General features: G+C 39.4%; 1 protein-coding gene across 2 annotated transcripts in view; it reads right to left on the minus strand.

Annotated features, from left to right (window-relative positions):
- LOC136862989 (uncharacterized) overlaps nt 1-12,465 on the minus strand; it is a 199,891-nt gene that overhangs the window by 57,479 nt on the left and 129,947 nt on the right. For both annotated transcript variants that reach the window (XM_067139293.2, XM_067139294.2), the window contains exon 3: nt 9,706-9,841. In XM_067139293.2, the coding sequence (XP_066995394.2) occupies nt 9,706-9,841 (136 nt within the window). The remainder of the gene's footprint in view (nt 1-9,705; nt 9,842-12,465) is intronic.

The following is a 12,465-nucleotide window of genomic DNA, read 5'->3' on the forward strand; positions in this document are numbered from 1 at the left end:
TTTCCCCTCCGTTTCCCCTTTTTCATCTCAAGTTCCTCTCACAGCCATACACAGTCAGCTGAAGAAGTAAACATAGCGGGACCGGCCGGGAGGTAAGCATTTACATTGTTCCTTACACACTTCACCACTCTATAATTACAAGGTCTTTCTTTTTCTTTATTTCCTTTTTTAAAACAAATTTTCATTTCTTTCATTACAGACTCCCTTCAACATCTTAAAACTTTAAAACAAAAAATTAACCTCAACTTCGGTTATTCTTTAGGAGTTTCCCCCCGATCATCCTATTTTAACATTTTCATTTTTAAGTCTATCCTTATGATATTAAAAGTACATAATTCTCTAGCATTTGAAGAAAGAAGATCCCGTACGTCAGATCATTTATCTCAGACTCGAACATTGATTTGTTGAGGTTTTAACTCACCATGAAGGAACATTTTTTCTTGTTATTATCTTCATGCAAAGCAAAAAGCAAAGTCATCTCCGTACAGGCCATGAAGGCCCTGGGAGTGGTGGAAGGTAAAGGCTTCCACTATTTGTAACCTCGGCACGTGATGGGGTAGAGTGGTTAGCTCTACGCCCGGCCGCCTTTGTCCCCAGGAATTAACCTGGTACTCATTTTTGGTGTAGGCTGAGTGAACCTCAGGGCCATATGCACCTCGGGAAGTGGAAATCTTATTTCTTAAATTTTACGATTTCCTGACGGGGATTCGAACCCACGTCCTTCCGGGCGAACCGAGTACGTCTTTTCCACCTCGGGCAGGCAGCCCCTTATCATCATCATCAACATAAATATTTTTATTTCGTTTATGCCAATTTGATGCTTATTGTTTAAAGGGGCCTAAAATCAACCTAATATTAGCCCAATGCCAATTTTTGTATCTTTTTTAGGTAAAGATATTCCACATTAGGAATGAAGCAGCCGCCTCTGTGGTGTAGTGGTTAGCGTGATTAGCTGCCACCCCCGGAGGTCCGGGTTCGATTCCCGGCTCTGCCACGAAATTTGAAAAGTGGTACGAGGGCTGGAACGGGGTCCACTCAGCCTCGGGAGGTCAACTGAGTAGAGGTGGGTTCGATTCCCACCTCAGCCATCCTCGAAGTGGTTTTCCGTGGTTTCCCACTTCAGTTTCCCACTTCACCTCCAGGCGAATGCCGGGATGGTACCTAACTTAAGGCCACGGCCGCTTCCTTCCCTCATCCTTGCCTATCCCTTCCAATCTTCCCATCCCCCTACAAGGCCCCTGTTCACCACAGCAGGTGAGGCCGCCTGGGCGAGTTACTGGTCATACTGCCCGGTTGTATCCCCCGACCAAGAGTCTGAAGCTCCAGGACACTGCCCTTGAGGCGGTAGAGGTGGGATCCCTCGCTGAGTCCGAGGGAAAAGCCGAACCTGGAGGGTAAACAGATGATGATGATGATGATGATGATGAGGAATGAAGCATGTATTTTTTCAACAATGTAATTAGATTTTAAGCTTGATTATGTTACATAATTACATAGACCATCACTTTACAAAGGAAATTTAATGTCCTCCTATTCAATACATACATACATACATACATACATACATACATACATACATACATACATACATACATACATACATACATCTTCACTCCAACATTAGATGGAGTAATAATAGTCATACATCTTTCAACTCGTTTGAGGGTTACAGTATTTTTACATAATTGATGATAAAAAATGTATTAAAACATAATGAAGAAAAGAATGAAAAACAAATGAGGTATGACGGAATTAAAACAATAAGTGATGATGACAAGGTTGTGGACCTCTAAGTCTAAAACGTGCAGTGTGTTACAATTAAAACAACGAGGAAAAATTCACCGTGCTAAAATTTAAAATGACAGCCTGTCTTCATTGAGTCGCCATCACAAATAGCTAAGAGAGCAGCGAAAATTTGAGAAACTATATTTGAGAAGAAATCTAGTTCTAGGAAAAATGTATGTGACACATAGTGGAAACCGCCAATGAAGTTCAAATTTATCAAACAGTTGCCCTCTCGAATAGTTGCCCTTCTCATATGTAGCGGTCCCGATCTCACTGATCGTGTCTAACGTTGGCTCAGCTGTGTTTGCCTTATTTACGGTGACAGGCCTTTCGAGAGGGCAACTATTTAATAAATTTGAATTTCATTGGCGGTTTCCACCATGTGTCCCATATGTTTTACCTGGCACTAGTTTTCTTCTCAAACATAGTTTCTCAAGTTTTCGTTGTCCTTTTAACTATTTGTGATGGTGACTCAATGAAGATAGACTGTCATTTTAAATTTTAGCACAGTTAATTCGTCCTCGTTTTTTAATTGTAACACACTGCGCGTTTTAGACTAAGAGGTCCACAACCTCGCCATAATCACTTATAGTCTTAATTCCGTCAGGTCTCATTTGTTTTCATTCTTTTCCTCATTATGTTTTAACACATTTTTAGCATCAATTGTGTAAGAAACTTTAACCCTTTTTTCCACTGAAGATGGCTCAAATGAGTTGAAACATGTATGGCTATTATTACTCCATCTAATGTCATAGATGTGTATGTATTGAATAGGAGGACATATTACATTTCCTTTCTAAAGTGAAAACCGTCAATACAGAGTGATTCTAATATCTTGTAATAGACTGGCAGTAAAAAACAAACCCGTATTGGAGGATGGGATTCTTCATTCATCCTATCCTTAGTTGAGTTAATGCCAATACGGGACAAAAAATGAGATTTATTAGTTGCAAATAATGGATGATAAAATATGCCAAAGTATACGCCTTCCTTCACGGGAACTAGACCTGGGATCTATGCTAAATGAATCTTTGAACTATTGTTTCCGGTTTTCTTGCTAGAGTTTCCGAGGTAATGATTACTCTAGTTTTCACTGCATTGTGAAACTCCCCATACAAGTAAAAGGGTGTCAATTTCATTTTATACAAAATATGGAAGGTCTCTTCTCCATTAGTAGACTATACGGTAATCAAATAAATGTATATAAAGTCAATGAATGTAAATTACATTATTTTGAGCCTCTGCTATAAATGCTTCAAAATAATCTGAGCCAAACTGTTGTAACAGCGAATTTTTAATGATATAGCTGCAATTTCTTAGTGCTCACACTTCAATCACCTGGGTGTAGCAGCACTCAACTGTTCTGCATTATTGAGGAGTTACTTTGATTCCATTTTGGGAAACCATGCATTTTTGAAATGTTGTGCATTGTAGATAGATAGATATTTATTGCAATAATTAATTCCAACGAGCCAAAGGCTCATACAGAGAAACTGTACAATGAATAATATATTTATCATCTTATGGAGGCCCAAGGTTTTCAACCTATAAGTAACTCAAAATAAATCCTGTCTTTATTCATTACATGTGTTGGCCGTCCTAGTAGACCCATACAGAGAACAGGGGATTCGGGTCTAAGTCCAAAGGGCAGGGTACTCCCTTTCCTTATTAACCTCCTATCCTGTGCTCTTCATGAAGTATTGAATATCCTAAAAATATCCTGTATTTTAGTATTATTTTGATAAAAGTACTGCAAAATATAATTTTAAGTTCTGTCTTGTCTATTTTCTGTGAACTTGATTGAAGAAAGTGTCAAAACCTGGTTAAAACAATGAGTTGCTTTAAAATTATTTTTTTACAATTTATTATATGTCGCACCCTCACAGATAGGTTTTGTGGCTACGATGGGATAGGGAAGGGCTAGGAGTAGGAAGGAGCAACCATGGCCTTAATTAAGGTACAGCCATCAGCATTTGTCTGGTGTGAATTACTTTCTATTTCTACTAAGGTGAAGATGGGATATGAAACATTTCCAGTTCTGGTTTTCATTGAAATCAACAATTTACAAGCCATAACAGAGAGGACACTAACTCTAATGTAATCTGAATGTCTTCTTTTTCATTTTCTACTGTTTTTTCCACACTTGCGGGGTCGTGGGTGCAAACTGTGTTGCACATGTTAGTTTGGCCTTGTTTTGCAGCCGGATGCCCTTCCTGATCCCAATCCCACGTGGAGGGATGTAATCACTATTGCATGATTCTGTGATGATTGATAGTGTGGTGTGTTATCTGAATATGAAGAGGAGAGTGTTGGGACAAACACAGACAGCTAGTCCCCAAGCCAGAAGAATGAGTTAGATGAGATTAAAATCTCCAACCTGGTCAGGAACCAAACCCGGCACATCTGAACTGAAGGCCCCAATGCTGACCATTTTGCCAAGGAGACGGACCTAGTGTGATCTGAGAGTGATTGTGACTATGCCGTAAATTAAAGGCAAATGTGTTCTCAATTCTGATATGTTAATCACAAACTGTAATCTAGATTACAACAGTTTTCAATTCTATGACTACTTTCTTGGACAGCAACAGTTGTTGGAAGCAATACATTCTAGTCAGAAATAAACAATATGTTCACTGATTGTCGAGAGTGCCTAATACATAGATTATAATGTACAGAATATTCTCCATCATTCTCGTCTACCTATACCATTCTGGAAGTTACAGTGTGTTTCACAATTATTGATTACAAATTATATATACAGGAAAGAATAAATTATACAATATTAATTTACAGGTATTTACATTAACCGAACTCATATGAATATTTATGTACAGTAGGTACATGTTTCATGACATAACCTCTCAAGCGGCGCGATCATATTGTATGTACATATGATGTAATAATAATAATGATAATGATAATAATAATAATGATAATAATAATAATAATAATAATAAATGGATGTAACACTTCATAGCTATACACACAAGTAATAATAATAATAATAATAATAATAATAATAATAATAATAATAATAATAATAATAATAATTAGAGCTCGATACTTGTATTATTTACCCATGGGTGAGAGAATATTGTTTTTAAGTTATATCTGTTTATCGCACTTGCGTCAGTACGTATACATATACGTCCATTTTGCCCTAAAATTCATACGACTACCAATTACATTTGCTATCGTGTTGTTGTTGTTGTTTGCTTTCTTTCTTAGTAAATTCCTTCACTCTCTCCTTACTTCCACAACCATTCTTAACTCTATTTCTTTCTAACCTGCACCTCCTTAATATCCTCATTTCTCTGTTATAATATAGTGGGTCTTTTCATTTCTTACCAATTGTAAAGGTACATACCTACTTTTTCACTTCTGTACAATTGCTTTACACCCATCCCATATGCTGTTTACATTTTTATATCCCGTTTTCTAATGATCATAATTACCTTTTTTAAACTCCCCATGCCTCTCTTATCAACCATATGGTTTTGTCTAATAGTCCTAGTTATACAACCTTCATTTCTATCACCTTAACTATGACAAGAACAGCTTCTTGATCACTTATACAATCTATCACTCCAGTCTCTCAATAGAGCTTATCTAGTTTCATCAGCACCATGTCTAGAATATTGTTTCCTCTAGTTGGTTCAGTCACTTCCTGATTCAGCTGTCCTTCTTCCTGGATTAACTTATTTACTATTTATTGATCATGCTTGCTGTCACTTTCATTACTTTCCCAGTTAACATTTGATATATTGAGATCACCCACTACAATAATTCCATAACAGCGTCACCCCTTTTACAATAGGTCTGTACACCCCAAAATCATCAAGTTGCCTGTTACCTTGAGAAATGAGCCTTACACCTAGAATTTCTTGTCTCTGATCCTAAACATTTTTGTAGGTTGCACATTTCCCTTTCACCGGTGTGAATACCCCCCTCTGACCAGTCCCACTCTGAATCTACGATAAACACTCTACTTGTACAGGGAAAGAGGAAAATCTATTACTTCTGCACTTCATCGAAGAGGAGGATGACATCCTACTGCAGTTCATTGTCATGAAGCAGTGTGTGCTAAGCATCGAGCTATGCTTTGCGTAACTTGTGGTACCGGTACTCAATTGGTAGGAGTTGTTGTATCTCAAGCATTATTTGCAGGTCTGTACTTGAAGAACGGAAATTTATTTTGACAGGACAATATTTTGGTTTTGTTGATGAAGGGTAACCTCTAATAACTCATTTTTCGATAAACAGACTTATTATATTGCAATCAAAACCAGAGCATTCTGGTTCATTATCATCATCATTATAATAATAATAATCATCATCATCATCAGAATCTGATGTAATTGGTGTATGCTGGGCATAGGCGTAATTCAGGAGTGGAAAGGGGTGGTGGCGGTTGCCCCCCCCCCTGCCTCAAATTTTTATAATATATCAGACAAAGAAATACATAATTTACAAGTAGACCCTACGTTTTCTTTACTCCGTTTAATTTAGCTCAATGAAATAAAAGATCTTCGCAAAATTGTATAGTCTGCCTATATAATGATGATAGAGATAATTGTTATTACTGTTCAATTTTACCTTCCCCCTCAATACTAATTGAAATGTTGCTAATAAGTTCCTAAAAAGTGCTGACGGGCAGGCGCCGAACACGATGGACTGCAGGCTGTAGCTCCACACTTCTGTCTGGATTATGAGATGTTCAGATTACCTACCGTACTGGTACGCGTATTTTCCGATCAGGGGAGACAATGCTTGGTTATGTTATAACTAGGAAGCCGATTTCTATGCAATATGTATTGATTTATGACCTAAAAACACGAAAACATGAAAACATGACCTATAAAATTCAAAATTTGACGTAATGTATAGCATTTACATGGTATAGAAACACTTTTATTATAATTGCCCCAGGCTGGAATTAATATAGAGTTAAAATAGTCTTAATTCTTCTAAATCTTTAATATTTAAAAATCAACTATAATGCTGAATATTTTATGAAATCATTAAGGTGATACTGCATACTCCTAGGCAGGAACGGACTTTGTGGAAGACATAAACACTATGCCAGGTGTATGCATAAGTCTTTTCCGGTTTCACTCAGAGATGGCGCCAGCGAACAGTACGTAGCATATGAATTTGACACATTGATCAGTTGTTCGTCTGACATTAACCTACCGACACACACAAGATGAGTCCGCCAAACACTAGTGTCTGTGATCATGTCGACGTTTGTGCCTGACAAAGAACATTTGTGGCACGTATTGCTTTTATTTAATCAAAAGCAAAAGGCTGTGCGAAGTCATCGTTTGCTGGTAGAAACATATGGTGAACACGCTCCATCGATTAGAACATGTGAGACATGACTTAGACAATTTAAACGTGGTAAGTTCAATGTGAAAGAGAGTTCGCGCTCTGGATGATGACCCAACTCAAACTCAACAGCAATTGGCACAAGCATTAATTGTATCACAAAAAACAATCAGCAGATGTTTACGAGAAAATGGGGAAGATCAATAAACTCGGTAAATGGGTCCCACACAATTTGAATGAACGGCAAATGGATATAGCAGTTACTTGTGAAATGCCGCTTCAACGCCACGAAAGAAAATCATTTCTGTACCGAATTGTGACGGGTGCCGAAAAATGGATTTATTTTGAAAACCCGAAGCGGAGAAAATCGTGGCTGTCACCTGGCAAAGCCGGTCATTCAACATCACGACCAAATCGCTTCGGCAAGAAGACTTTGTCTGTTGGCACCAGAGCGGTATTGTGTATTATGAACACTTGAAGCCCAGCGAAACCGTTAATACACAACTTTATCGCCAAGAAATGATTAGTTTAAATCACGCATTGATCAAAAGACGACCGGAGTGGCCCAGAAGACACGGCAAAGTGACTTTGTTACTCGACAATGCGCCGTCGCACACAGCAAACCAAGTGAAAGACACCTTGAAATCTTTTGGATGGAACATCCCTCCGCACCCGCCGTACTGCCCCGACCTGCCACCATCTATCACCTCTTTATATCAATGGGACACGCGCTTGCAGAGCAGAACTTCAGCAATTCCGAGTACCGGTAAGTTGGAAAATGGCTCGACGAATGGTTTGCCGCAAAAGACAAGCAGTTTATCTGGCATGGCATTCATAACTTACCTGAAAGATGGATGAAGTGTGTAGAAGCAGATGGCCAATATTTTGAATAAACAAAAAATGAATTTCCCTTGAAAATTACGTGTTTTCTTTACCACAAACCTGGCAAAAACTCATGCATACAATTGGTATTTACTTTCACTGTTTAATATTCAATCAGTCTTACGTTATACACAAATTATGTATTATGTAACTGAAGCTCTCACACCGATCTGGTCTCTACTCTCACGATTCTTGCAATTTATGACTATATGCATCTTAAGATTGTCGAATGAAAATCCTCTTCTGTTGTCGCTGACAAGGGAACCCTTCCAACTGTAAGTCTCCGATCTGATTTAGATTTAGTACGACTTCAGTAGGAACGCTTTATTCAGCCATATCAAAATTAAATGCCCAGTTGTATATTTAGCACCTGGTTTTGGGGTGTCAAAGTTTGCTCATTTACGCACCGCACAGACAGGGGTTAGCGGCGGGAAGCAGACAGAAGTGAGAAAATAATGTGTGTGTTAGACAGAAAGAGTGATAGTGTGACACATGAAATGGCCGGCCGCCCCACCTCTACCTGCTTCCCGCCGCTAACTCCTGTCTGTGCGGTGTAAGCACTGAAGTGAAGTGCTGAAGTGCAACCCAGTTCAGATGTCACATCCGTTACAACAGGCGTCAGATATTCGCTCTACCATCGGGTGACCCGAACGTCCCTTATTTTATGGGATTGTCTTTTATTTCTCTAAGGTGTCCCGGTGTCCCTGCAAAAAATTTACCGGGCACATATCGTGAACCGTCCGGTATGTTTTAAAATACCATGTTTAAACTTTATTTAACACAAAGCTGTGATTGTGTGAAGTAATTAGTGTCTACAATTCGTTCAGTTGACACTAAATGTAACAAGTTAGTGAGGTGGTGGTGGTGGTGGTGGTAATTATTGTTTTAAGAGGAAGTACATCTGGGCAACCATCCTTTACTAACACTGATCAGAGGAAAAATGGAAGGGATCCGACACTTCGAAAAATGAAGGTATTGGCCAAAGGAAGGCAAGGACCATGAAGGGCTTGAAAATGAAAGACTCCCTAGGCCGCCATACATAATACCGTCGTGGTTCAGAAAAGAACAAGAGTTGATCAAGGGAGGTAGGATAGGATAAATGAAAGTGTGAGTCATCAACATCATCATCACCATCATCATCTTCTTCTTCTTTCTCGTCATCGTGGGGTCAGCACTATACGTATTTAAAATCCCCGACCTAGCCGGGAATCGTACCTGGGGCACCGAAGGCCACTACGCTGACCATTCAGCCAAGGAGCTGGACCATCACTGTCACAATATTAATGAAAATCCATTTATTTATTTATTTATTTATTTATTATGAACCTAAATTACAGTGATGGGTTGTGTGTAAGTTATATGAAGATAATTATGTATTAAGACTAGCACCAGTACCCAGCCTCCAAGTTTATGGAATTAATCAGACACAATTAAAATGCTTGGCCGGCCGGGAAACGATATCGAGGCTCTCCGTTCAGCCAAGGAGCTAGAAATGTGTCACACATTATGATAGAACTAAATTAATTATGGCAGAAGTAGACTGTAAAATCAAATAATAAAAATAACGTACTGCGGCATACTGTATTCAACTCGTTAAGATTTTTGGTCTGTCAGTATGACTTTGAAAGTCACTTAATTCTTGTCATCCATCTGCATATAAGTCCATTATTCATAAATAAGATAGAATAGTTATGATAATAATGTAAATACCTGCACAAATCATCAATATCAACCAGTTTATCCGGAAAAATGAGAGTGGGCTCCGTCAACAACGGATCAGCCATTTTAACGCAATTGACGTAGTCCTGTGATGTGCATTGTCGCTCTGCGTTACTATACCCCAGGCCTGAAACAGAGGGGAAACATTACTTTGCTATATAACAGAAGAGTTTATCTTTCCTCCGAACCACCAGTAAATCTGAAATAGAAATAAATGAGTTTAAAATTCATATGAAGATACGGTAAGTTTGCTTAGCATCCTTATGAACTGGTTGGCGTCAGTCCCGCACCCAGGTCTGGTCCCCAGGGCCCGGCCACCCCGAAATGTTTGAGTTTATACTAGTTACAAGTGCATGTTTCTGCCACTAAAATCCTAAACAAATAGTAAATTTTGCTCAGTGTAATGTTCAGAATGAATTGTATGAATTTAGAAAGTAGTGAGTAATGTGATGCATTACAAATGGGTAATTCAGTTATCTTCATTGCAGTATTTTAATAATTTTGAGAAAACAATTTAGAAAGTATGAGAATATTCTGCAACAGACGGGGAGGTATTAAGAAATTCTCGCCATCATACAATACGGCACATGATCGCGACCTCGCTGAGGGATCACGGTTTCACGGTGCACGAAGAGGTTTCTGGCCTAGCTACCGATGGAGTAACAGGCGTATTGACATGATAGCCTTTCAACTAGCTAGCAAGCAAGGGCTAATCTTAGATCCCACAGTACGCTTAGAGTCACACGCTGCCCAGGCCAAAGAGGAAGTCAATTTACCAGCCAACCGTGAACTACTACAAAGAGTCCATGGACTCATGATCGGAGCTCGAGGCACAATCCCTAAAGTTCTTGTACAGCTATGGGATTCTCTCGGTCTCAACCGGACACGACTCCACGACATCGCTATCGCCGCAATACGAGGTCCAGTAACCATATTCAACAATCATCTATATAACATTTGAAGAACCATACATCATGCCACGTTCCATATTCATTCCAAATTTATTCCTGAGTCCTGTGATGGTTGTTCCTACCAGGCACACGAGCAAAGTCACCAGACAAAATACTGTGTAGTCGACATGTTTTGTCCTTGTGGCAGCCTCCTCATGGGGGAAGTTGTATTAATCGAAATCTAAAGTTCACACATAGAGGCTAACATACCATTAGCATCTTCAAGTACTAGTACAGAAGCACAGAAACAGCTGTACATCAGTGTCCCGGGTGAAGAACTGCAAACACAAGAACAAGAGCAGTCACGCGAATTTCATTACCTTGACATTGGCAACTACGTTGGAAAGCGAAATATTGACGACAGTATAAAGTTTGAGCTCCTGACAAACCGTTGGAAACCTAACAAGGCATATGAAAACTCCTCTGATATAGTCATCTCTTCGCTTCAATTTCAGAAAGTGTTGTGAAAGACGAATTTGAGAGACTGGAGAAAATGTGAAAATGTTGACCTGACTGACAGGTAGTGACACAGTTGAAGCATAAGGTTTGAAAGCTCAGAGAGTTTCTTCTCAAATATTCGAACACTGTTTCAAACATTTGCTGTCCTTCCTGTAATAACTTGCAGCTATGAGCGAAGTATTAACTGCATGCGTTGACTGAAAACTTACGTGCGCTAAACGCCGTACCCGGGAGGAGAAATAAAATGGAACTTGAAAATGTTGAAGAACACATACAGGATTTTGAAAAATTCAAACCATTAAATCAATTCTATCGGGGAATCAAGCATTAGGAAATTAAAACAACTGAATCTAACCTATACAAACTGCGACGTATTTAGATATTCTGTGCTCTAAACACCAACACACTTTTACTAAGCGAATTAGCTACGCGGTTAGGAATGTGTTGAGCAACGGTCGCTTCGTAGGGCAAGGCAAGTCCCCAGTCGGAACATTCTGTGTTTTAAACACCAACACACCTTTACTAAGCGAATTAGCTACGCGGTTAGCCATGTGTTGCGCAGCGGTCGCTTGGAAGGGCAAGGCACGACCCTAGTCGGGACATTCTGTGTTCTAAACACCTGTGCATGTGTTACTACAACACGCCTTTACTAAGCGAATTGGCTACGCGGTTGAGGACTGAGCAGTGGTCGCTTGGTAGGGCAAGACACTTCGTCAAGTCCCTAGTCGGAACATTCTGTGTTCTAAACACCTGGTGCATGTGTTACTACAACACACCTTTAACCCCAGTTGGAACATTCTGTGTTCTAAACACCTGGTGAATGTGTTACTACAACACACCTTTAACCCCAGTTGGAACATTCTGTGTTCTAAACACCTGGTGCATGTGTTACTACAACACACCTTTAACCCCAGTTGGAACATTCTGTGTTCTAAACACCTGGTGAATGTGTTACTACAACACACCTTTAACCCCAGTTGGAACATTCTGTGTTCTAAACACCTGGTGAATGTGTTACTACAACACACCTTTAACCCCAGTTGGAACATTCTGTGTTCTAAACACCTTTACTATGCGAATTGGCTACGCGGTTAGGCATATGATGAGGGCTGAGCAGCGGTCGCTTGGTAGGGCAAGGAACATCGTTAAGTTACTATTATACCAAGCAAACGCTGTTATGTACCTTAACTATGGCTAAGGCCCTACTACCTTCGTAGTAACGGAATTGTTTCCTGCAGGAATGCTAGGGGCTATACCTTACTTGAATCATATTTTTTATACTTACATGTAATCTTTAATACGTAAGTGATGGACTGCATTCAGTAAAAGAATGGAATATTTT

This window comes from Anabrus simplex, chromosome 2, assembly GCF_040414725.1.
Source record: "Anabrus simplex isolate iqAnaSimp1 chromosome 2, ASM4041472v1, whole genome shotgun sequence".
Taxonomy (NCBI): Eukaryota; Metazoa; Arthropoda; class Insecta; order Orthoptera; family Tettigoniidae; genus Anabrus; species Anabrus simplex.